Here is a 27,451-nt window from a genome sequence, read left to right on the forward strand (position 1 = left end):
CCACAGGCTACAGCAGAGTGCACAGATGTGAGAGAACATCCACCAGTCTCCTTCCATATTTTGTTTTCCAAACAGATACTTGACTATGCCAATCATTATCAAATGAAGCAAGAGGACATTCTCTGTACATACTAGAAAGATGAAAGTTAGAGCTGGCATGCTGGATATATTGCATCAGCTCGTTGCATTTAAGTTGCACTTTTCTGTTTTCAAGGCAGTGGGCTCTCAAGTTTCTAATTCCTTGGTCCTATTCCATGTTGCTTTACTCTGCTTCTACATTCATCGTTTCTCATGGGCTGCAGTGAGAAGGCGATGCAAAAATCATAAACAGGAAATGGTTTTACCTTCCATATTTTTCTCAAAGTCTTTGGTTGGGGGGAAAAAAAAGGGGAATCAATCTGCTGTGAAGGGTCTAAAATCACTTTTCACACTTGTTTCATATGAAAGGATGTATATTTTAGTAGTACTCTTTTCCAAATCACACATGAATGATACAAATAACTGTATTTGTCAATGATATAAGCTTCATTTCTCTACAAAGCATGTTTTGTTTATTCTTACAAGGTTTTTGAGACATACAGCATTAGATGCTGAATTAGGAAATAGAAATTTTATGTTCAGTTTTGTTTTATTAGCACAAGAAACTTCTTAGCTATTGAGAAAATGCACTGAATGCTGGCAGATTAAGTACAAGGGACAAATTCTCAGAAAAATAAACCCAAATTCTAATCAGCAAAACCACAACTTTTAAATTTCACAAACCGCAATTTTGCTTTTCTCAGTGACTTCCTCAACTTCTACCAGAGCCCAAGTGTTTGAACGTAAACAGCTCTAAACAAAACAGACAAAACTCAGTGGTTTATAACTAAGATGGAATGTGCCAGTTATGCTTAATTGGCCAAATCTAAAGATTCCTCTTAGAAGCTGTCAATCAAGCCTTCTCCACAAATTTTTCCATTATACAAAGTAGCTTCTTCATTCCCCACAAAACAGAAGAAATTGTCCACAAACCCAGCAGCCTCAGCAATGAAACAGAGCATAAGTGCTGCTAGGTCTGTACTTGTTGACACTGCTTTAAGCAGAACATTTCTCTCTACATGTGAATCAAACATGACATCAAACTCTGCTGGCAGAGGCTAAAACAAACCTTCCTAGTTTTATGTAGAAAATACTTAAGTTTAAGTAGCTACAAAATTTTCATCTCCTGTGAGATGTCATTTCACATGAGCTTGGTAAGAAAGTGATAAAACCCCATCAGCTGTGTCAAGAAAATTTCCTGCTTCTACCTTCATCCTGATTAGGATATTCGTGATGGTAGCGAAAATACTTGACATTGATCTGATTCAAAACAATGCATAAACTTTAAATGTTCTATTTTTTTATGTCCCCTGTGTCACCTATTAAAAACAGGAAGGATTTTAAAATGTGACTTGCACATTGCTCATGATACTATTTCCATTAAGTATGTGAATCTGTGATCACATTGTTTTGACAAGGAGAGGGGAAGATAACAGAAACATGTATATCGATTCTAAGGTTAGTTTAAAAATCCTGGAAAAATAAATTTGTAACAAATTTGACCTAGAAGGTTGTCAGTTAGACTCTATTTGCAAGATTGGTAATAACCAAATTTATTTTGAAAGTTCAAATAGACTTAAGCAAGCTCTGATGGAGAGGGTGGATTTCTTATCCATTTCTGAAAAGCTAATTGAAGAGGCATATAACAGAAAAACATCATTAGCTTTACAGGTCTTCAAACTCTCCTGGCTATGTGCTCAAACAGCAACACTGTTGGGAATACGATCTGGGGAAAGGTAGTAGTAAGGAAGCTTTTTGTTCTTGTTGCGCTCGGTGATGGTGTTGACAATCTCATCCAAATTCTTGCGGAATTTTGCCATAGCCTCTTTCACCGGTTTCTCCACGAAGTGTTCATCTGGGTACATGCCCAGAAACAGCTAATTGAAAAACACCAAGAAATCATGCTTTGAGAAAGAAAAGGCAATTCTGTTTCAACATTATGCCATTTGGCAGAACACCACCCAGAGCCTCGCCTCACAAATGCTTCTATTAAAATAGTATTATCAATATTTAAGCTAGCCTACACCTTCCCTTTACTGCTGTCTGCTTCCTTCCATCCCTGCACCTTTCTGTGGTGCTGGTTCAGGTGTCTACATGGCACTCCTTGACCTAAAGAGACCTCATCCACTGAAAACCATGCACTTTTTTTCAGGCCAGTGGTCAGTCAGACCAGCTTCCTATGCCAGATCTCTGTATAGCCACACAAACATTTATGCTGCTAGAAAAAAGGATAGCATGAGAGGGGAATTCACAGCCAGAGATTTAAAAGGAAGATGACTGCTTCATTCAGTGACAATGTAAGATTCTGTTGACCTAAAACTGTCCTCCAGAGTTCAGTATGACAGTTGCTTTAGTCAGCATGGACTCTAAGGGTGCTCTGAAAAGTGCACTGCCAATATGCACACTGGCATTGCTTTGGGAGCTTTGGGAACTATTTCCCCACAGTACAAGCTTCTCTGCTAGTACTGCTGTCTTCTTATAGAGAAACTGAATTTAAAGTACCCTCTGTCCATCATCTTCTCTTTAGTGATTTCTAAACACATTTTCCAGAACCCTTGTGTGAAACAACCAAGTAATTACAACCTCATTTTACATGAGGGAAATGGCCACAGACCATGCCTGCAAAGCCTTCTGTAGGCTTGTTTTGTTTTCACTCCTCACCCACCAGGCACAAGCCACAGCTGCAGTGCACATGGCACTGGAGCAGATTTTCCAAAGGAACAGGACATGGGGACACAGTGCTGCTGTACCTTCTTCCCCAGCACTGCAGGGACAAGGAATGGAGAAAACCCTTATGCCTCTGAAGCCCTCTGGCTCCCACACCAGCATCCTTATTCAGCAATGCCATCCTCAAGCTTATAAACTTTGATTATGGCTGAGACAGCCTCAGAGTAAAAACACAGCTTCTTGCTCAGGGCTGGTCTGCATCTGGCAGAACACAGGCAAACCCCAGCAATGACACATCTCCACAGAAAGGTGAAAATGGCCAAGTCAGGCACAGGGCAGGACAACAGTCTCATGAGTCTGTGCAGTCTTGCCACGGCCCTCATGGTCTCACATCTCTGGCACCTAGAGCAGGGAGCTTGACTTACTTCTTTGTCCTGGAATTGGCTCAAGGCCCAGACAGCCCCAAGATGCCAACAAGAACGTCCTCTGTCTGGCAGACTCTCCACGATTTGCTCGATGGTGACGGTCCCCTTTTCTGTTGGAGGAGGGCAGCGCATTGTTGGAGGGGCGTTGGGAATCCAGGAACACCAGTCATACTGCACAAAAGAGCAAGAGACCACAGTGAAAACCTGCTGTGCTTGGTATTTAGGAACACACCAAAGAAAATCAGGAGTTTGCCAACAGGGAGTTTGCTTCTGTAATATGAGCTACTCAGACAGAGAAGATGTTAAGGGCAAGGAGATGCTCTAGGGAAGGACTGGAGGTGACAAGGAAGTCCGTACTGTTTTGCTCAGGAACTCACAAGAGAGAGAGTTGGGTAATCTCAATGGGGGTATTTATTCTGATAACCACAGGCATGTGCCACACAGCCCAGATTCATCAGACTGGCTAAGCCCTTAAATATTTTATTAAAAAAAGTTCCCTTCTGATTATTTGAGGTGATCACCTTTACTCCAGTTTCTCTTTTCTATTTCCTCCAAGAACATGCCCACAGTGAATGCCCATGTGGTCAGATACTAACAGAGATAAAGCATGGTGATTCATCAAGAAATATGGAATATGACATGCAGCTATGGCCACAGTGAGCAGCAGACTGGGAATCACAGTCACTTCTGGCTTGGTGCAGTGCTGTGAGATGCTGATGTCTCATTTTGCCTCAGGTATGACCCTGAGCTTTGTCACCATCTAAGGTGCTGCAGTCACCAGAACTCTTTCTTTCCCAAGCACTTTCTCATTACCTTCATACATATACCCTGCTCTGTCTGAGGGGGAGTGCACAGCCACCTCCTCCTCCTCCCCTCAGCCCTCTCTGCCTTTTGGTTCCATGGCTGAAGATCTTTTTATTGATGGGCTGCATATCCTCTGCATGCCAAATTAAGAGATGGCTTCTTGGTGGTACTTGAACAGACAGGATATTCTGAGGGGGGCACTGGAAGTTGTTTCAACCAGTTGTAAAGACAAGTTAGAAGGGAGTAGTTGCAGAGGTCTCTGGTCATGGACATGTCACAGCAACAGTTTGAGTTCATTTGACACCAGGTTCCAGACCTTCTCCAGGGCTCCTGAGCTGCAGGGGTGGACAGGAGGGTCAGCATAGAAAGTGACACAGGGTACTTGGGAATAACCACCATAAGAAAGATGGTCTCTCTGCTTATCTCTGAGATCACATCTCAGAGACCACCTATGCCTGAAGCAAGAACATGCCAAAAATAAAAAAAAAAAACACAGCTCATAAAATCATAGAATATCTCAAGTTGGAAGAGACCTATAAGGATCATCTAGTCCATCTCCCTGGTCCTTGCAGAACTACCTAAAACTAAACCATCAGACTAAGAGCATGATCTAAATGCTCCTTGAACTTTGACAGGCTTGGAACTGACCTTGGAACTTGACCACTTCCCTGGGGAGCCTGCACCCACTCAGTGAAAAAGCTCTGTGACTGACAAATTGGTTTGCTTCTGGCTGTTAAATCTGCTTTCCAAAATGCCTTGATGTTGAAAGAAATAGCACTTGAAAGGCAGGTTGTTTCAGGACAGATATATATTAGTCAAGGCAGGCAAGGATAACACAGGTTATGTGACACATTAAACATCACACAGGAACCTCCAAGTTGCCACTTGGCTTGTAAACTCAAGAAATGAGCAGCAATGCCATTTAAATGCTAAAAAAATTATTCATATAATAAAAACAACAAAACTAAAATATATGAGTTTGAACCCCATATCTGATCTTTGGTACATATGTAGGACTTTAAATGCCTTTCTCAGCTTCCAAATTAGTTCAGTTTCCACAGACTTCACAGGGATTTGTAGATGGGTTTGCAGTTATTTTGACCAGAAAAAGTAATGTAATTTTGTACATCTACTAAAAAATGCTTCTCAGACCCCTCCCTGGTAGATGTACCTCCCAGCCCAGAAAGAAGAACAGTCTTCCCACAAATTCCTACCTGACCAAAATTCACAGCTGCATGTTGAGCCGATGTAGTGAACATGATCACTGTGAGATATTCTGCTAGTGTCTCTCGTGTCCTGATCATCTTAGGGAACCCTAAATGAGGGAGAAGAAAAGCTTAACCCAGCAATGAAGTAATCCTGCCACCCAGTAGTAATCAGAAAACAGGGGTTAGAGGGCCATGCAGCAGTCACTGAAGAGCAGGGCATTCTATGAATCTTGCTGTGTGGGCTAACAGGAGCTCCTCAACCTCTCTGTGCCTTGGCTGTGCAGCTGTAAAAACAGCCTTACTTCTCACAAGCCTGTGAAGCATCGCCACTGTCTGCAAAGTGTGTGGTTTTCCATAAGGAAAAGACAAAGTATAATTATGCCTTTAAAAAACACTGTCCCTGTCCTACCTACCCTGCAGCAAGGAACTCCCAGAGTCCCCAGGGCAGGGACCTCAGATATTCCATTTCTCTTCAGTCTGCAGTGCGAGCAGGGAAGGTTCATGGCAAGGAGGAAGCGACCATGTGCTTGCCTTTATAAAGGTCTGAGGTTCAGCAATCAAACGTATTGCAAGAAAGAGTGCAGGGAGAGTTTATTCGCTGAAACGGGAAGTGAGGAAATGAGAACTTCTGAAAGACAAACAACAGAATGAGGAACAGAAATAGTTGCATTAAGCTGTCTTTGAAGGAGAATGATCAGAGTTATATAAAGAAAAAACAGAATAGTCAGGGACTAGGGAAATATTTTGCAACCAAAGCAACCCCAGGCCTGTATCACTCCCATCCTCACTAAATCACAGTCCTGCACTGCACCCCCTGTCTCAGCCCATCGTGGCCACAGGTCCCACTCTACCTGCAGACAATGGCAAGCTGCCCCTGCCCAGGCTGCCTCTGCCAGCTGCTTCATCTCTCCACTGCCAACCTGACGCAGATGTGAACTCAGCCTGAGAGAGGGAAGAGGTACCCCTGGCCAGCCACCAAGCCCAAAGAGGGGAGGATGCTCCATCCCCTCCTGTGTACTGCTATTCTATGTATACTGTGCTCATCTTTAAAAGAGTTTGGCATTCTCCCAATCACAGCAGCCCTCCCAGGGCAGAAACAGGTGCCACAGCCTCCCTCACTTTTAGCCTCCTCCCATTCTTTACTTACCCCACCAAAGCTCCCTTCTCTGTGATACAACCCTTGGAGCAGCAGCAGTGCAGAAAGAGATGCTACAAGCCTGGTAGATTTCCCATCTGTAGTGGCAGTCCTCCCACCAGTGGTGCCTGTAGCATCCCACCCCAGCTGGAGCCCTGGAAAGGCTCAGTGTTTGTCCCATATCAAGATGTTTAGGTCAAGCATGATGTTCTTACCAGGAGGAACATAATTTCTAAACTTTTGTTAAGAGACAACTAGACAAACAAAAATGAACCTTTGCTTGTCCAGGCAGATAGAACCCAGAAGCCTTTTATCCACTAGAACATAATGATTGGGAACATCACAGTTTTGCCTGGACATCTGGCACTCCAGAGTGTGCACCTGCAACACCAGAGCCATCTGCCCATGGTCACTGGCCAACAGGTGTTGACAGTTGTAAATCAGACAGGACAATAGGAAGAATACCCAGCCACATATATAAATTCCTGAAAATCTGCTTGGAAAAAATGTGTGTGGAAGAGAAAATCAACAAGTTTAGGGAACAACAGGGGAGTATTTACTCAGGTGGGCAAATTGAGCCATGTTATGGATGAGAGCTCTCATGGCCAAGTAATGGTTTGCAAGAAAAGAGAGGCAGTGAGAAGAGACAGAACAAAGAAGAATATTTTTTGGAAATAATTATTTTTTCTTGAAGAGAGCAGGATAGTTCAGTGATGGCACAAATGCTGAACAAATGTAAAATGCAGCAATATACTCCTGGGGAGATTCTTACATGTTCTTATTTGGTGTGAGGTTTGGAGGAAAGGATTCAAGGGACCTCGCTGCTTCTTCATTTTTATCAGTCTGCCTGGTGGTTCCAACACACACAGACACACCTCCTAAAGCTTAAAGCATGAGCAGACAAAAGCAAAGGACCTGTCCCCAGTGTAGAGAGATTACACAAGTTGCCCAAGCTGATTATGGGAATCTGTGTCAAAGGAAGGAGCTATCTCCTGAGAGATGGTCTGAGCCAGGGTCTCACAGTAAAACCAAGCATCTTCAGGCCAAGGAGAGAAAGGGTCTCTAACTTGTGCTGTGCACTCAGCACTGCTGTCAGCAGGGACTGGACAAGCTGCAGACCTGCCTGGGCTCACACCTTACCTGAGGCTTTGACACCCCTCATTCCATAGACATAAATGTCTTTGACAAAGGCCTGGAGCTCCACATCCTCACACACCACCTCGTCGCTCTCATAGTAGATGTGAATTACATCCTCTGCAAAACTGCAGACAGGAACAAATGAACAAAACAAAATGAAAAGGAAAATGCAATCTGCCATTCCAGAAGATGATCTTCTGACCTTGCAGATGCTACATGGAGAAAGAAAGAAGGGCAAGAGAAGGTCTCAAAACTCTCATATCTTCTTCCTGTAAGTGGTGGGAATGAACAGAAGCAACTTTGATTCATTTAGGACTGCAGTATCACTTCTTCCCCCAACAAAAAGTTCCTGGGCCACACTGAAAAGTCCCGTTATTTGAGGCTTTGCTCCTGCACAGACCTCTGCATTTACATCTACATCATGTCCTCACTCCACACAGCCTCCCTCTTGCATATCCACATGGCTCCTACACTGGGCAGTGGGGTCCCAAACTCTGATACCAGTACCATTCCCTGTATGTGGGACACTCCAAAGCTGCTCCTGAATGCCAGCAGTTGACCCCTCCTACTGGACATGCTTTTTGTGAAATACTTAAGTGGCACAGGAAACTTCTCCTGGGAAGAAGAGGTCTAGAGCTATTTCCTACACCCACTTTTTACAGCAGATATCTGCCTCCTGTTCAGTTCCTCTTCTCAAGATGCCTCTTCCTGTAAATGCTTCCCAGGCTAGCTTCACCTCTGAAAGCAAGGCTCTTACAACATTTTAAAATCTGTTATCTTAAAACATAAGATAACAGAAGTAGTTTTGAAAGCAGTGAAAATAGGTAATCCTGATTTCCTGAAAGAGCTGCATTTGATGACCAAATGACTGGTTAATGCAGCTGTGCTGAGATACTCCATTAGCTCTGCAGTTACCTTGCTAAATCTCTTGCCAAATATTTTGACAGTCCATAGAGTGGAACACTTGACTGTAAAAGCTGACTGATGTGACTGAGAATTGTTATCCAACAAAGATTTATCCCTTAATAAAATATAAATTTATACATTTTATAAATTTATTGCAATTTGGAGACTTTTACAAATCTATCAATGTAGTTCCTATTAGCCAATCAAGAGTTGTCACTGAGGCAGAGAAATAACTGCATAAACACCAAAAGTTTAAGTAATTTTAGCTTCCAGAGGAAGTTTAAGGAAAATAAAAACTTTGCAACATGCAGAGAGAGAGCTGCTCTCCATGAGCTCTGTCTCCATGCACTTGGCACTGGTGCCAGGTGATACAGGAAGGGGATCCTCCTCTCAGAAAATGAAAGCATTTCAGACCCCCTTCCACAAAAACAGAAATTAGTATATGAAGTGTGGGTGAGACCTTCTGGGCTGAAGTATCTTTGGGCTGGTGTATCTATCTGCAGTTAGATCAGAAATAGGAAGAGGACTAGAGGACTTGGCAAATTTGCTGTGTGAGACTCATTGTTTCTGTGGGAACAATCTTAAGAGTTTCCTTGGGTCTAGGCCATCTACAACATGTGAAGTAATGCTGAGATATAAATTATTTCATCAAAAAGTGAAGACTGATACCCCTGCAGAGAGTAGGAGATTCCTGGTGAGCAGACACATGCATGACCATGGGTTCATGGGTCATCATCTCACACACTCAATATGCCCACACCATTTATAAACCAAATGATTCACAACTCTCAGCCAAGACTGGGGCAGTGTAACATCATCCTCTAGCAAGGTTAACACCCACAAACAGTCAAACTGAGTTGACTAAGTACTACCTGGTATTTGAAAGGCATATCTCAATCTGCAAAGAAAACACAGGAAAGAGAAGAAGGACAAAAAGAAATTGAATACATGAAGAAAACAACCACAGCAAAGTTACAACTCCCTTTTCTCTCAAATTGGCACTCACAATTGCAGGAAATATTGAAAGATAAGCCCTTGTCAAAAACCAGAGAAAACACAGGAGACAAAGATGTCCCCAGAACTTCCAACATTATGCTTGCATCATAAAAGTCCTACTTTGTGTACACAAAAGATTTGATTTTTAATGAACATGCTTTTCAAAAGTCATGTGATCAGAAACAGCTGCATATTTGGTAAGCAACTTATGCCAGGCAAAAATATGCTGTTTGTTAAATGCCATTGCAAAATAAAAACCATATAAATCATCCAAGGCAGTGTTTCAGATGTGAAAAGGAGCCATGTTTGTGTGGTCAAGCAGCCTTGCAGTACCTCTCCTTACTCAGAGCTGCTGCCCTTCCTGATTAAACTCAGACTTTGCAATTTTAAGGCATTTTAAGAAAGGTTTTGTTCCAGTTATATTATACCTAATTTACTGAGTTTCAAAAGAGAACCATCATGGAAGCCAAGCTTATATTTTCAGTCCACAGGAACCTTGATGAGCTCACATGGCTGGCTTAGAGAACTGAGTCCTCTTTTGGCTTGTACACAGCTGAAAAAAATGATAACTAAACTCCTTCTGCAGGCTGAATTCCAACTCACTAAACTTCTGTGAAACTCTATAGAAGAGTACATACTTGTAAATTCTGAAATACTGAATGCAAGGAAACAGCACTGAAAAATGCAGGAATTAGCACTCTTTAAAGAGTATGTGCTTGACTAAATAATTTTCCTCGGATGAGATATACTGGATGAAAAAGGCATTACATGACTAACCAGCCCAGATATTGTTTATGTGATGAAGATCAAAGTGAGCAGGAAAAAAATGAGGTCTGTGTCTCGGTGACTTTATTAGCCAATATCTAGAACTATGGTCTTTTACCTCTTTATAGCCTCCCAGACCTTGATGCCATCATCCCGGTAATAGTAGTAGGGGATGTCCTCCTTGCTGTCCATTCCTTTAGCTTTGATCTCCTCAGGGAAGCAGAGGGACCTGTAAGTCAGATCCTTCATTGCTTTCTGCACCATTTGTACATGTCCTCCTCCACCCGTAGCATTTGCCTGCAGGAAGAACAGCAAGATGGGAACAGTAGGAGATTATGCTCCCTTTGTGCCAAGACTGGCTTTACAAATTTGCAGGAGATGGGAAACAGAATGCTGGTGAATCTGTTTTTCAAGGAGAAAACCGTGTCTCTACACAAAGTACCAAAGCACAGAGGTCTACTGGAACTGTACATTTTGACTTCAGGGATTTCACACTTCTCCCATGAGTCACTGTTAATATCCACATTTGCACCCCAGGTACTGCTTATACTGGAGTACACTAATATAATACAGCAACATCAAAGCATGGCACTCCCTGCAGTGCTGTGCTCCAGAACCAGTGCACGTGTGAAAGAAGGCAGCCCTGAGAGTGTCAGAAGAGGGCTTAAGTTAAGCTGCCAGTGCTGTTACAGAGTAGTTTAGGAGCAAGTTTTTAGGGATGCAGGCTACCCATAGTCACCCTGGAAATAATGCCAGGAGATCAATCCTGCGGGGTTGCTACTAAGGAGGAGTGGCCAGGGTTTCAGTGTATGTTCAATTTGAAAAAGACAGCATGTCCACAACAGACAGTACAGCAAAACTCTTCAGATAATCACTGCGCAAGAGTTCCCAAAAGTTGCTTTTGATATGATACATATGATGTATGTACATGATACAGTGTAGTAGCAGTTGTGACCTTACATTTACTGTCCTCTGGCTGGTTCTTTGTCTGCATTGGAACCAACAAATTCTGGAACTCCAGATCCTTGCTGGCAGGTCTTACCCACACACTCATCCCACATGCATGGGGTATGGACATGACATTTCTGTTTAAAGCAATGCAAAGTCTCTACAGTCAGCAGTGGAGTACAGACAACAAGGAAAGGAGTCTGGATTGAACCCTTCTATTCTGCTTGGGTGAAAAACTTGGAAGCAAGGAAGATATTTTTGGCCTGGTGCCTGACACCTGACAGAGGTGTCTTGAATCCCAGGCTCTCTCTTTGAAAGGGCTTCTGAAACCACCCCAAACTTCCACAGGATGCTCCTAGCATGTTTTCACAGAGACTGCTGTGTGCCAAGCCATTGCAGCTCCTAGATGCAGCATTCCATTTCTCTCCCCTTGGTGTCATCTGTGAACTTACTGAGGATGCATGCCAGCCCTCACCCAAATCACTGATAAAGGTGTGACATACAGCTGTGTTTCACTGACTCAGATGAAACTGAGACTCATTCCTAGCAGGTCTGCTGCTTAGGGCAACTCAAGAAGACAGCCTGGAATCCAAACACACTCTTTGTGATCTTAGAAATCTGTCTTACCTTCACGTCTTTCTGTGATGAAAATGGCCATCTACAATCACAAATATCTTTGCTCACAGATGAATAACAGAATTTAATTAAAAATAAGTTGTGGGTTTAACTATGTGGATACATATGCAGGAATTTATGTGCACTCTTGTATTATAACCCAGAGGCACATCAGCAATGAGCAAGATACTGACTGACATTGGCCAGTTCTGATTTGGCTACTCAGAGGTAAAAGAACATCTTTAGCACAGCAAGACATCAGTTCTGTGTGCCTGTTTTTGGGTGGCATTACTTATGTTTTGCCCTTTAATAGAAAGGTCAGGGAACAAGGCAATATGTGACAATTAAAGGATATGTACGTATGGAACCACAAAGGACAAAGAACCATGAATAACGATGAACTGACATGAACAATGAAGATTCACAAAGAGTTTACCTACCTTGTCAAAAAGGCCACATTCACAGATAAGCTGTTCTCGAGCTTTGGTGTTGATGGCTATTGTGAACCGCATATGTGGAACCAAGAGCTGTGAAATGAAACAAGCAATGGAAGAAGGAAAATTCTCAGACTGAATTCAACAGCAAGCCAGATGTAAAGTTTGGAGTCCTGGTGGTTCAGCTGTATGTTATCTTGCAGGGCAGCCAGTTAAACTATTTCAGCTGAACGATGGCCAGAACTTCCTTTTGGTTTGTCCAACTGATGTGATAACCACCCCAGCCCACATACGCCCTCCCTTCATGCAAGGGCTAACCTTGAAGAGGGGATGTACAGCAGGCAGCTGCCGGAACATAGCTATGCTGAACACCTCTGAGACTAAGTGTGTCCGTAAGAGGTGGGTCACTGTCTGGTGGATGTGGAAATCAGCGGAGCGGACCCAAATTTTAGCCAGCAGCCAGTCATACGTGGCATCCGAAGGAAGGAATATGGGATTGTCTGGTCCAGGCTTTTGACCAAGCTGAAAGATATAAAAAGAATATGAAGCCCCAAGTCCTTCCTGTTTAAAATGAGACAGCAGACCTTGTGACCCTCTAAAGACCCTGACAGCAAGCCCACCTGGATCGCAATGGGCACAACTTTTTTCTCCAGATTCTTATACAGCAGACAGATGGGTGCAGCCAAGTACTGTATTGTGCATGGGTCTGTTTTATTGGCATCCACACCATCAAGCAGCTCATAGTCCACAATGAAAATGTTTCCTTGCTGTGGGAAAAGATGAAAAAAAAAAAAACCAACCAAAGTAAAAAAAACAAAAACAAAACAAAACAAAAAGCATGATGTGTTTTAATGATATGCAAACAGCAAGCAGCTTGGAACAAAGGAATGGAAAGGAATGGGAAGTTTTAGTCAGAGACTGACTTGAGCTTGGTGGTTACAAGCAACCCGTGGCCCTCCCTTGCTCATGGCAGCTCAGGAATAATGCCATTGAGACAGCAAGTACCACTGCACAAACTACCTGACTTGTGTCTGCAGAGTTGGGCAGTGAGCCTTTCAGCAAGGAGCATCTATGTATTTGGTACTCATGCAGTGACACCCGCATGCAAGCAAGTTTCACACTGCCAGCTAAAGAGAACCCTGTGTTAATTGCACAAACAAAAGCAAGGCACCACCCCTGTCAAAGCTTCTTCAGCATGTTAGCAGGTAAGATGACACCAGGAAAGGAAGAGGCACCTTTCACCTCTGAGACATCCAGTCAATCTCTAACCTTTCAAAGAAAACAAGTGAAAAAGGAATGGTCATCTCCTGGTTATAGCTCTTCCACTGGACCTGGAGACAGGCATTGCCTGCAGCTCCAGGACAGCAGGAGAAGAGCCAACAGGAGCATTGCCAGACTGCAGAGATAAACAGCTTTGCCATGACCTATCACACATCCTGAAGAACAGAAATGTGGCTGAAGGCAGTAAGAACAGATTGTGGAGATTAGAGGATGTGAGAAGGAACAGGTGGAGCCCAGCCTGACCCAGAGCTGTACCTTCACTTCCTCCTCCAGCGTCAGGTTCCTCTCCAGACTGCATTCTACCATATCCATGGTCACAGGCAGCTTCTTGGGTATCTCTGTGCATCTCCGGATCAGCACAGGATTACATCCATTCAGGAACTGGTAGCCAAACATAAAATCTTCCCTCCAGTGTTGCATCACATATTCTAAAGGGAAAACAAGCCTACAACATCAACATCTGTGTACCATCAATATCTACTGCACCGTAGGATTCCTCCCTTCCCCCTCACCTTCCCATTATATAGTACTACAACTTTGAATACAGAAAGCAGCAAGAAAAGGATTCAAAAGGTGACAGGTTCTCAAGAAAAATCACTGAAGTTAAATGGAAAATTTAATCCTTGCTTCTCACACTGAGAATAATTAAATTGATGATCATTTGTTTCTCCATGTACAGAAGTAATGAAGAATAAAATATTCCACTGTCATGAAGAATACTCTCTTCATCTGTAAAACACCTTCCCAGGTCTTCCATGAAATTTTTAAATTGCCCTCTTCAAATTCACAGAGCATGCAGTAGAGAGGGGCAAGTTTAAAAATGGGCGGCACAAGCAGGAGAAGGGAAATACACATCAATCTGTGTAGGAAAAGAACAACAGTGTCTGGAGCCATTCTTTTAGCCAGAGATGGGTGAAGGAAATCTGGGGAAGGGCTTGGACTCTATCTCAGTAAAACTCCTCATTTGTTGTTTTGCTTGTTCGACTTGTTTTCCCTCTATTTATTTTGCAATTGCTGATATAAGCCCAGATTAACATCTCAATAAAACTCTAGTTTTGGATACTCCATCTCTTTATTATTACATATGTAGTACTAATGGATATTTTCTATAGTTGCAGTGTTCTGTTTTGTAATGTCATGTTATGAAAAATCCCATTGGTGTCTTCAGGGGAAAAATGAAGGTAGTGAAGTTTTCCACTGCTGGCTAGATTTAAACAAGGCAGAACTTTTTCTGAAAGCAATTTATTTTTCTAAAAAGGGTAAAAGGATTAAAAATATAGGCCCCAAGGGAATGCAGTGATAATTAAAAAAAAAAAAGTCTCAAAATCCGCAATGCTTTTTCATAAAGCAGAAAAAACATAAGTTTATATAAAATTACATTTACAGTATCTCCATCAACTGCCTTATGAGTCTGGAGCTGTATCTGAAGTCTCCACCACGAATAAAATTACTCAGGACCTTGGACAGAAACTGCATGACTGAAAAATGCCTTGAACCACCTTCTCCACTATCCCTGTTTCTGCCAAGGCTTGTAAAAAAGCAAACTGAGATTTGTATTAATATAACTGAGACCGATGCTTAATGTTTAAATGTCACAGAATTGGAGCTTTCCATGAGTATGGAAATGTTATCAATGAAATTAATTGTAGATCACATCTAATTCTTGTGTTAAAAGAGCTTTAGGATGCAATCTTACTAAATGTAAATTGCTGTAATTAGTTTTTAACAATTCTGCCACCTTATGTGCTTGGGTTTATACCCAAGAAAAGAGTAATTTCTCTTATTTCTCTGAACTGATCCCTAGGCAGCCTGAAGAAGAGTAAAACTCCAGAGAAGGAGGGAAAACCATTTTCTTTTGCAGAGTCTAAACAGTCTATTCACACACACTCAAGGAGACACACATTAACCAATTTAAAGTAGCTTTATATGTATCAAATTATTTCCAATAATACAAGTACAATAATACAAAAAGATAAAGTAACCATGGATGATACCAGAATGTTGGGCCTGGCTCACAAATTGGAAGTTCCCCAGTTCATTTCTACAGAAATGGCACCATGAACCTCAAAACCCCCGACTGTCTGCAATTCTTTCTACTGGGTTTTTAAGTAACCTTTAGGATTTGTGTATTGAAAAGGGTTAAAGAAAAGCATAATTTTGTCTTTGATATGTCAATATTACATGAATGGATTTTTTTCACAGAATGAAAGATACTGCAGAAACTGTCCCTGAAAGCAAAAGTGAAATTCATACCCTTAGACAGGGATGTTTGTCTTCTAGTAAGAGGATGTATGAAATGGCAGGCACAGGAGGATATGTAATGCAATATGAATAAATAATTCTGACACATTTTTGACAAGTGACATTTTGTACAATGCCACAAGCTTTTTCAGATCTAGCTCACACTAATTTCCATTAAGAAGCATGGCTCCTTGGACTGTGGTCTGATGACTTATCCTGGCCTGCACCAGGACCAGGTGAAGAAGTTGCGGTTTCCAGGTCATTCCCAGCTCTTTGTAACCCTCCCCCAGATCTGCTGGCCTAACAGCAGAGGCTTTCCTGTCTGGAATGACTTCTGTCAAAATAATTCCCTGTGGGGAAAAATTTACCCCTGAAAAACATTTGAGGTGCCCCAAGCCACTGGCACAAATGGCCCAAGAGAACCAGCTGAGAAGAGCTACAGGTCTGTGACAGGTACAGGTCTTAGGACAGCAGAACCAAGGCACTGGTACCCCCCTCCCACCCCAATATTGCAACAGGGGTGAGAAGCCAGGACTTTCAGCAGCCAGGCAACTGAGCACATGGCTGGGATATCAGGCAACAGCCTTTGATCTGGACTGTGTCAGAGGCAAGAGGGGTCACACTCGTGCTTGCCCTTAACAGAGAACATTACCAGACTTCCCTTCCTGGAGATTTTCTGTGTGTTCAGATGAAGTGGGGCATGGACAATCAAACTTTCAAAAATGCCTTAACAGCTACTATGATCACTCCCACTAAGTTATCTCCAGGTTTAGATGCAAAATACTTCCAAAAATCTGTCCTATGGGACTTGAACATACTTGAAAATACATTTCTAAAAGCCAGAAGGGGCCATGTGCCCAGCTGCCCTGACCTCCAGCATAGCTCAGGGCAGAGAATGTCACCGAGCAATTCCCAGTAATTCTAGTTCCTTGTGAGATCATAAGTTTGTTTTTAAGTCTTGTGGGTGTGATCAGCAGTCTGAGATTACAGTTTATTTATTGGAGAGCAGAAGAGGAGGTCAGCCACATCCATCCTAATCAGATGATCAAACAAGACAACTAATTAGTCACTCCATGACGCAAACACAAGCAAATGCTGATAAACTCACCAGAGATTGTGTTGCTGATTCTGACAAAGATCCTCTCAAAATCTGCAAAATCACTCCAGGAGGACTGGAACATGTGCATGAAACGGTTGACATAAAGATTCTCCATCCTAAAAAAAAAAACCAAAACAAAACATATCTGAAAAAATAATGTCCAGCTTTCTCAATACCCATTCCTGTTATTTTACATGATTTTATATATCTAAACACAATGAACTTTTAGTACTGGAATGTGGGATTAGTCACCCTACCAAATTAATATTGCAGGCTGTGCCTTTACAGAAGGCTGAAAGGCACATCAAGGGCCCAACTTCTGCTATTGCATTTACAGAACTCCATTCTAGAATTGTCCTCAGCAGCCTACAGTGGCAGTGCTTTAGGACCTATAAAAAATGTAGTTAAAGAAGCTAGTGCTTCAGACACTGCCAGTGGTTAGCATCAGCTGAGAGTGCTGAGGGCACTGCTAACACCAGTTCAGAAAGTGGTGACACAAAGAGACTGAGAGAGGTGCACAGATTCATAAGATAAACAACCCAGGATAAATCAGCCACTATTCCTAAAAAAAAAAGGTACTGTATCTGCATGACCAAGGCCAGATTGGATCCCAAAAGTGTGAGGCCTGACTTGGAGAGCTTTCTATTTACTTGAGCTGCTGAATAAACTTGATGTTCACATCTAACCTCAGAAACCAAGGCTCTTGGTTGCAGACATCACATGAACACAGTGGGCTGGGAGCCAGAAATGTCTGACTTCATCTGCTAATTCAGCAAAAACAGCACAGCCAAGCAAGTTCCCTTTATATGAAATGATGAATCCTAAATTATTGTATAAATGCTAAACTGCTTTTATTAGATGGAAATCATTTACTTTGACTAGAAAGCAAATAATGAATTTGAAAAAGAAAGCTGGCTTCCCACTAACACCCCAAATGCACAAATAAAAGCACATACAGCGCATGAAGATACGCAGGACAGGTAACAAAGTAAAGGAAAGCCACAGTGTTGCATGGAACATTGTGAAAAAATAATTTGAGAAGAATCCCAGGAGGCTGGATTTGTAATCAGCAAATGTATAGAAAAGACTGGATCAGAACTGGCTGGAGAGGACCAAAAGCCTGGAGAAACAGACAGTGGTTATCTGGAAGGAGGGCTCTAGACCAACATGACCACAACATAGACAAAGGACCTGCTCCTGCACTTAGCCCAGATGGGGTGCACGGAGAATGGGCTGCTTCTGCTGCTGCAGATGGCAGTCAAGGCTAAGAGGTGCCTGGAGGAGTGTCTGGAAGTAAAAGTCACACAGCTGTCTAGGCTAGAACAGGTGATGGCTTCTCCAGAGGCCTTTTCACACCTGATGGGGACATGGAATCACTGTACAAGGATCAAAGCAAGGGTAACCGCTGGGCAGGACTTTCTGGATAGGGACCAGGTATCTGAATCACAGATGAACTTCAGGAGGCAGCATGACCATCACCAGAAGGTTAAATTGTTTTAAAAAACATAACTCAATAGCTTGACTCATTTGAGAGTTTCCACTAAAGGTCCTGCAGGGCCTCTGCCCTCCTTCAAAACTGCTCTAAGATTAGAAAACATTTGACATATAAGCAGGTATGTATTGCTCCTCTCCCGCCCAAGAAGCTCCTCCTACCTGGGATTACTGATCAAACCAAGCAGTAGGCACAGCACAAACCTGCTATGGTCACAAACCTGCTGTGGTTGGACCTGCTGAATGCCAGCCACACATCCATTCTCAGATGTTTTGAAGATTACTTCCAAAAGGAGGAAGTTCTTCACATTTCCTAGCTTGGAAAAAACTTCCAAAGGACTTAGGAAACAAAAATCTGTTTTCCTCAAGAAATCAAGTACTTTGAAATCTCTGGCACACAACAGAAACCAGGGTAAGGAAAAAAAAAGTCAGAGTTGCTTGCAGAACTTAATCTGCCCAAATGCAGCACTGGTCCAAAATAGCTACACAAGCCTGCATTTCTGGCACAGAATCCAGGCTGTGAGTTTCCATTTACTGGATAGTGTAGGTCACATCAGCACCAGACACCTTCAGGATTATCTCCACCTACACACAATTAATCCTTTAAACTTACAGAGTTATCCACTGTCAAAAACATCTAAAGATCCAACCGTGCAACAGCAGAAAGAGTATCTGAGACATATCTCCCTCAAAGTTCATTTTTGCAGGTCCCAAGAAAAGGGGATTTCCCCTCCCCTCTTCTACTACTTCCTATGTCTCATGTAACTCTCCCAGCTCTCATATATTCCCCTTGAAAATGCTCCTTGCCCACTGCTACATTTTGCAGCTCCACACCTGCCTTTGGATTTCCAGGCACACTTCCCTGTCTTCCCTCCTACTGCCCTCAAACTGAAATCAGGCCCCATGCCTTCCCCCATGTTTCTCCACTCCATTCCTGCAAAAAGTTGTTCCAAGCTCCCAAAGCACATCAGGGTAGTTAGATAAGGGCTATCAAACTCTTCTCCAAAGATTTTCACAAGTCACTTGACCAGAAACATAGGTCTAGATTTTGCAGCCAAAAGTGCCAGCCAGACAAGAAGCATTGCCACTGCTTGGACGAATCTGTTTTGCGTCACACCAGTTATCCAGAATGGCTATCTGGCTGCAGTACAGTTTCAGGTTCCTATTTCTTGGAGAGGGCCCCTTACAGCCAATGACAAAGATAGATGTCCCTGCACTCTGTTGATTTGGTTCCAAGTTTCACTTGGCAGCGGCTCAGGACCTCTGAAAACATGCCACAGCCTGGCAGGATGGGATTGCTGGATGGGGAATGCAGCCTCCAAACTGCTTATTTCTCCTAATGGCAAACCTCTCAACTCCGGTATTCAGGTGCTGATGCTCCTGCATCACTCAGAGCTTCTATATGAGCTGGGACCAGCTGTTTTACACTGGCTAACACCATGCTGCTTTGACTCTGCGCTGGTAGTGGAATTCAGCTGCATAAATGAATAAAAAATATACCCAGAATGCTCTGACATGTAAGGACCAGTCTCGTCTCATGTCAGACTATTCCACCACCTGATAGTGTGATGGGATATCTGAGACAGTGTGATATGGCCTGGGCATATCACAGACAGCACAGAAGGAGACTCACAGGTCAGAGAGGTCCCATCTGCCTCACTGACACCATACTGTTCCAGAGCTCTGCAGGATTGATTATTCAGGCTCATCCACTGGCCATCCAATGCCTTCCTCAATGACATGACAAGTGCAAGTGGGTGGATGGTAACCCAGCCACCCCAAGCAGAATACACGCAGGTGTGGATAACTGATGAGCTGCTCGGAAGAGATTTTCTCCAGCAGGATGTCAAGGGTGCATTGATAACAATCTCCTTTGTGTATGTGACCAAAAGATGTAATTATTGCCAAAGGTCAGAGGAGAAAGGTATCTCTCCCAGGGCGATGCTGAGAACTGAATGAAAAGCTCAAGGTCTCAGGTGCCTGTAGTCCTGCTGATGCTTTTCACCAGTGTCTCCTCCATCTGCCTGCAACCAAAACCATGGCTAACAAGAATGCAGAGGCTCAGTCAGTTCCCAGTGTGAATAACTTAAATATTGATAACTAAAAAATAAAATAACAAATCCATTAAAATCCTACTTTCCTACTTTGATTGGCTGCTGATCCAGTGCTTGGGAAAAATAGTCCAATTCTGAGATTCAATGAAACCTAAAAGGTTATCAGATCCTTACCCTAGCCCAAAAGAGATTCTGCAAACTCCTGAATTTCCACAAACACTTACGCTTTTGTGTAGTTCAGAATGAAGTCAATTCCCTTCTCATTGTCAAACTGGATGTCACGAGGCAGTTCACTGTGAGAATGGGCATCGATGCTCAGGGGAAAGCCTGGATGCCACTCCTTCCAGCTGAGAAAATAAGAGTGGTTTGATTACCCTTATAACCTTATCAGCATGGGAGCTGTGTCCTTAACTCCACTGTTTGGTGACTCACTGCTATAAAGGAATTTGGTATCAGACTCACTCAGGCCAAAACAAGTGATTTACACCATATCAATACCTACCAGTATCCTGAAGAATCCTGAAGAATCCTTGGCCACCTACCTCACAAAGCTTGAAGTAACTTAATAGCTCTGATATTTCTACACACTTGAACGTTTGGTTGAAACTGGCAGTAGCTTCAAATGTATTATGAGGGGAGGGACAGAGAGACAGCTGCCCAATGCATGCTCATTCTTGAGACTACAGCTCTGCACAACTGAGATACAGCAGCTAAAACTACCCAGGCATGCATTCCTTCAAAAGGCACTCTCCGAGTCTTGATTCAACTGTTCTACCTCCTAATGGTCATGGCACACATTTTTTGTCCCATTTTATTTCAAAACAAAAGAAAGTGAATCGTAAAGAATACTGTTTCAATGGTACTGCCAAACTGCCTGCCACACACAGACTGCATTGTGTATTATCAGTTATGCATCAGAATTTTAAGTAGGTATTTCCCTGAAATTACAAATGGTTTTCCCTTCCTTATTGCATATGTAAATCATATTTTGTGGCACACCTCTTTTTGAACCGTATTTTCCTCTGGTCTATTTTCCATAATTTGTAGGGAACAGCCTTTCTTGTTCAAATGAAATAAACAACACACACACACCAAGCCTCAATCCATCAATTGTGAACTGACCCTTTCTCTCCCAATAAGGAGATACAAGTGCATGAAACTTTTGTTATTTCAACAGTGCACATCTCTAGGCAAAGGCTTTTTTTAAAAAAAAGAAAAAGGCTTTCTGGAGTTACCCTCTGAGAAAAGACAGAATTTTTTCATCATGACACCAACTAGGAAAAAATATCTATGTAATAAATATATGTAAATAATATATTATTTATATTATTAATTATGTGATATATATATAAATTACATATGTATATGTGTGTATATATATATGTGAAATATATATGTATAATATACATATGTGAGATTTTTATCTATCACAACTGCACTCTGTTAGCACATTCCAGTTCACTCAAACAGGACCAGGTGCTCACTGCACCCTGGTGCAGGAAACAACTCAAGCTAGCTTGGTGCAGCAGCCAAAAAGCTCCAGGAAAAGCTGACATGTTCAGATCATGTTCTAAAACTGTAGTACTGCTTGTAATAGGCAAATGAAATATGTCTTCAAACATTCCTTGAAGATTTTCCTTGAAAGCACAATGGTGTGCCAGAGGGCCCACAGAGAGGCTGTACCACTGAATTCCCAGTGAAATCTTGCAGACAGGTTAATCTGAGGCACAAGTAGCTCGTACAGCTGCCTGCACCAGGATGCACTTTACAATTAACTCCATCTAAGTCAAAACCAGATATGGCCAACACAGTAACTTAGGCTTTCTCTTATCCAGCAAGCAGTTGAATAGTTAAGAGGCATGTGATGATGTGCATATACTCTGCCAAACTCTGACCTGATGAGGACAGAGCCTGGAGCAGGGGGAAACTCACCGGTACATTTTCTGACGGGATTCGAGCTCCTTGCGTCTGTGCTGCTTGAGAATCTGAGTCTTGTCATCTCGGGGGAGCTTTGCTGTTAACAGGGAAAAGAAACAGGGTTATGAGGTTCCTCCACCTATCACAGCCCAGGTGTTGAGAAGGACAGCAAAGTTTTCAAACCTTCAAACTTCTGATCGATACCTTTACAAAATTTCTGAGGGAAATGCCTACATGATTCAATTTAGTACTTTTGAGTAGACACACAGGTCCTTAGAGAATCTGTGGAAGAAGATGAGCTCCTGACTTGGTGCTTCCAAGGGAAAATTGGCTTAAGCTAGGAACACCTGTCTCAACCGTATATAAACCCTGGATTTCTCATGTAGACATTTGCTGTACATATCTAGTGTTATATGGTCTGAAGAGGGTCATGGGAACCAATTTTACAGTTCAGTATCTAGGGGAATTTCTGTCAATAAGAGAAACCACAGCATTATTCCAGCTCATCTTCTCTGCTAAATGGCATCTTCAGGAAATATCTCCAAGCCTCTTTCCTTGAGCAATGCTCTTCCCTGTCAGCTTGGAGCACATCTTCCAGTCATGAGAACAGAAAGAAAAAAACAATGAGACTTCAGTTCCAGACATTTTGCTCTTCTGACCATGAATTCAATATAATATTAAATAACACAGAGACTTCCTTAGTGATCACAGAAAGGGCAAGGTACGAGACTCACTTTACATATACAAATGTGGAGGCAGATAAAACCAGTATGAGTTTCATGACAAAAGCTGCTTGGGGATGGAAATATCAGAGGTAATACAGCTGGTAACATATATAGCTAATGGTTTCCAGGTGGTTGTGTTCAAGGTACCAGGAGAGTTTCATTTGCTCTTCTCCGTTATCTCACTACACTCTGAAAGCCACACAAAGCTACAAAGCTGCCTTCCGTGGAAGTGGTACAGTTGTTATAAAAAAAAAAAAAAATCATGAAAAATGGAAAAACCAAAAAGAAACTGACACTTAGTTGTCATTTTAGGACAAAAGATTTCAAACACAAAAAGCCCTAGCCAGGAGTAGCCGAAAATGAAAGGGGAGTATAAACATTTATTTCCTGCCACCTCTCACTTGTTTCAGCTGTTTTCAGGCACTCATGCTGCAGAACACTACAGTAGCCAACCTACCCCAGGTACCAGGGAGGGGAACAAGCAAACATCAGTGACAAATGTCTGCCCAAACCCTGGTCACAGCAAGTAGGTGTCAGAGACACTTAAAAAACACTTTTCTCAGTTGGCCACCATTACTTGGAGCAGTCAAATCCATCACTCTGCCTTGTCCTGGACTAGACAGCATGCAGAGAATGAATGAAAAGCAAGCTGCTGTTTCAGTTTGCACCTGCTGAACAACCCTGGGACTTTATTTCACTCTCATGAAAACAAGACCATTTACAGGCAATTAATCATAGGCCACTTAGGAGCTTAATATGAAACAAACAGGGAACACTAATTCTAATTAGATCAAAAGGGCCTCCAGCAATGGGGATGTGGAGTTGTGAAAAATTTGGCATTAGCATCAGCCTTCAAGACCAGTGTAACAAGCCAGTGTTAGGACTCTTCCTTGTATGTGCTTCCCAAAACATCCAACCCAACTGCCAGTGCACCTAGCCCAACAGGCTGCTCAGAACATATTCCTGCTAGGGAAAGCCCATTCTCTAGGATGCAGCAGGGGATTGGCAGTGGGTTTTCATCAGAGAGAGAAGACTGGGAGGTACGTGGAGAAATGGGAAGGAGAGATGGAAGTATTCCAGGTGTTCTGCAGGAAATCTGATTTCTAATAGTGCTCACCTCTTCCATCTCGAAGGACGATTTCCTTTTCATCTGTAATCCAGCGGTAACATGGGAACTCCAAATAGTCACCCACTGGTGTTTTAACGGTGATATACTTAAGGTACCAGTCATCCTGGTACCAGTATTTCCGTTTCTCAATTTTTATTAGCTGAATTTCTCCAAGGTCTTCTTCCACAGTCACATCATAGGAGTCAACCTGCGGAGCAGAATACAGCCAGTGATCCACTGCGCATGCAGGAAGTACCACCAGCACTACCCAGGCATACCTAGCTTTTCCTCACACAGCTTTCCAGCTCCTTGTGGGTGAAAAGAGGAAGTCCTATTATTGGACTGCAGTGCAATGGAAAGATGAAAAAAAGAACAAACAATAACATGCAAAACGCTCCAGAAATGGAGAAACATTTTTGGATGCAACCTAAAAATCTAAAACTCCTTGAAATGTTTGCTAGTCTTAGGAAAACATGCCGGCTGTGAAACTATTCACTGCTCTCCCAGCAGCAGCTGAAGGAGGTGCTGCTCTGACACTCAGTTGCTCAAGGTTTCTATGACATTTGTTGTATGAGCTCCCTTGGTAACATCAGGGTGGCTGCACGGTGAGCCAGAGGTGCAAGGAGCTTTTATACAGTTTGAGTGCAGAGTGAGAGAACAGAAGTAATGAAAACTATTGGACTATCCAAACTCCTGTACCATCCTGTTCAAGCAATTTAATCTCATGCAAAACCTAAGTCTTCTCTCTTTTTGAGGAGGGATTCCTACTGACCATTCTTATATTGGAAAAAGGATGGCACAGACAACTCTTTCTATAAGCACAAAGCTCTTAGTGGAAAGAGCTATTATTTCCTTTCTGGAAATACATGTTAGTACTTTTCTTTCAACAAAAGCAAAAAAGCAGATGAAAGGGGAACAGGAAGGAAAGAGATAACTGAGGAATACCATAAAACTTTGAAATCACTCAGCAGCAGGGGAAAAAAGACACTACAGAAAGAAAAGAAACTATGAATTTTAACGTTGCCTGTGCCCAGAGCTTGAAGTCAGAAAAACTACAACTGAGCTACCATTGTAAAAATTCCTTCAGGATTTTACACATACTCTTCCCTCAGTCAACATTTGCCATGCAAATCCCCTACTCAGATCCAGCCCATGCCCTCTTTAATCACATCTAGTAATATGCCCAATTTGCAATAATGCAAATGAAGACATTAGGAGGATAATGGAAGTACAGAGCCTGGCCCAACGTTTAGGAAAAAAAAAACCCCAACCTGGAAAATAACAGCATACAAAATAAGGCTGCAAAATTCTGCTCATCCTCTAAAAAGTGGTATTTGTTTAGGAATGGATTAACAATTTAATTGCTTTGCAGAAAAAAAAAAAAGTATAAAGATGTTGCTGAAAGAAGCAATAAAGGCAGAACTGTGAAAACAATTGCTACACTTTGCAAACCAACCAAATTCAAACTCAGACTCTTCTGGCCCACTTCAGTTTTATTTTTCTGATTCTGTACCAGTATTTTTCTTTTCTTTCCTTTTTCCCTTACACAACATATTATTAAAACACAGTATTTTGGGCACAGTGTAACCTGAACAGGTGCCTGGAAAAACATGCTGCATTCCCCAAGAAAACATCCTCAAAACCAAAATTCAGCACACTGTGGTGTAAGTGCCCAGTGAGCCAGACACTTTACAGAACACAGACTTATTCTGACATGATAATGATAAATACATGCTGAAAAACTGACTGCTACTAACACCCACGTCCTCTGTTTGTTCCCCTCACCCAGTGGATGTATCTCTGCTCCTGCTGGATCTGGTCCCACAGCAGCTTGCCAGTTGCTGCTGGGCAGATACTGAATGCTCCCATCATGGCATTTTCATCCTGTGACAGGATCCAGTCCAGCCGAATGCTCAGAGTACTGCCAGGCTCTCCATCAGAGCCACCTGAAACCCTCTTCTGCAGTCTAGGAATAAGATAAGGTCAGTAAAAGCCTGGTGGTGATTTCCTCAGCTGGGCAGGGCTCCGGCCCCTTGGGAGAGCACCCTAACCCTAAGTTTGCAGGACAGTCTGAGGTCTCCTTCGCCTTGGTAATGTTGTTTGGTTTTGCCTAAAACGTGTGACTATTCAGCAAACAAGTGGGGGAGATTCAGGTAAAAAGGTCCTAAGCTAATGAATGTTTAATAATGAAAGAAAATTAACTTCAGTGGCAGTGGCTAGTAAATATCTGGGGGACCACAGCCACACATGCCATCAATACCTACTCAAAATGCTTACTTCTGTTAAGTGTGTCCATGATATTTAACACAGAAGAGACCATGGACCTAATTCAGGCTGCAAACCACATGATTGAAAAAACACACCTCAAGGCAAAGCAGCACCATGACACTGAAGGCTCACTTGTACATGCAGTGGTAGGTCTCACTTCCAAACTTCTGAACATTTTTTTAAACTTTCAAACTTGTTTCCATCTCATCAGACCTTCTAGAAACTGAATTTGGTTTCCAGGTGAAATACACATTTTGGAAGGGGAGGAAAAAAGGTCTATTATTTCCAGAATGGACAATAAGCAAATAAATAAATGCCATTCTAAATCAGTGCTCAGAGTATAAGCAATTACATTTGGACAGTCCAGATACGGTGATAGGACCACAGAGAGGACAGGGCACGGCAAACAGCAGAAATCCGGGTTAAGAAGAGGAGCACAGTTGATAGGCCAGCCACAACTTCATTCTCACACATTCATGCTGTTTTTCAGCTTTCACTGACTTTGCCTTACACATAGGCAGGCATTGTAATTCCCACTAGATGCTCTTACCTCTTTGTTTAATTCTTTGGAGATAACAGGGCTCTAACTATTAGTAAATAATGACCCTAAACATCACCTATGAACAGGAAATGCACAGGTTTTTTTAGTATTTGTAAAGAAAGTACCAGGAGATCTGAAAGTCTATCGTAAGTCAGATCCAAAGAGGATCTTTGCCAAAGCCTGACTGAGCACAGCTAACTCCTAGGGCAGGGCCGGGGAGGGCAGCGAGTACCTCAGCCTCGGTGTCCCGCTCCGGAGCACCGGCACACGGAGACTAGAGCTTAAACAAAGTCCTGCCCAGCCCCTCGGGGCTCTGGGCAGGGGCGGCCGAGGTGCGAGCGATGCTCCGCGGCTCGGGGAGAAGGGCGGCGGCTGGTGCGCACCGCGGGACTCACCGCGCCGCGCTCGAAGTCATTGTAGAAGGGCTTGTCCAGGAGGTGCCTCTCGCTGCAGCCGTCCGTGCCCTGCAGGGTCAGGTACACGTAGTCGTCGGTGCCCGCGAACCACTGGCTGCCCGTGGCCACCGTGACGGTGTAGGACGGCATGGTCCCCTCGGCTCGGTTCGGCTCGGCCCCACCGGAGCTGCTGAGCCGCGCTCCTGCCCCTGC

General features: G+C 42.9%; 1 protein-coding gene across 2 annotated transcripts; it reads right to left on the minus strand.

The window, feature by feature from the left end:
- Window positions 1–431: 431 nt before the first annotated feature.
- ALOX5 (arachidonate 5-lipoxygenase) lies at window positions 432–27,451 on the minus strand. Of its 2 annotated transcripts, XM_005520568.3 has the most exons (14): window positions 27,239–27,451; window positions 24,044–24,242; window positions 22,217–22,298; window positions 20,509–20,631; window positions 16,749–16,855; window positions 13,655–13,827; window positions 12,739–12,885; window positions 12,437–12,640; window positions 12,125–12,211; window positions 10,240–10,418; window positions 7,458–7,579; window positions 5,189–5,289; window positions 3,171–3,341; window positions 432–1,955 (listed from the first exon to the last, which is right to left on the minus strand). In XM_005520568.3, exons 1-14 carry the CDS (start codon window positions 27,386–27,388, stop codon window positions 1,776–1,778), a joined length of 2,025 nt encoding a protein of 674 aa, XP_005520625.1. In that variant the 5' UTR covers window positions 27,389–27,451; the 3' UTR covers window positions 432–1,775. The 2 variants fall into 2 exon arrangements, with proteins under 2 accessions (XP_005520625.1, XP_014105723.2); XM_014250248.2 differs by lacking the exons at window positions 432–1,955; window positions 3,171–3,341; window positions 5,189–5,289 and adding an exon at window positions 5,601–5,810.

The sequence above is a fragment of the Pseudopodoces humilis genome, chromosome 9 (assembly GCF_049639895.1).
Source record: "Pseudopodoces humilis isolate 2021_Gansu_Grassland_sample_001 chromosome 9, ASM4963989v1, whole genome shotgun sequence".
NCBI lineage: Eukaryota > Metazoa > Chordata > Aves > Passeriformes > Paridae > Pseudopodoces > Pseudopodoces humilis.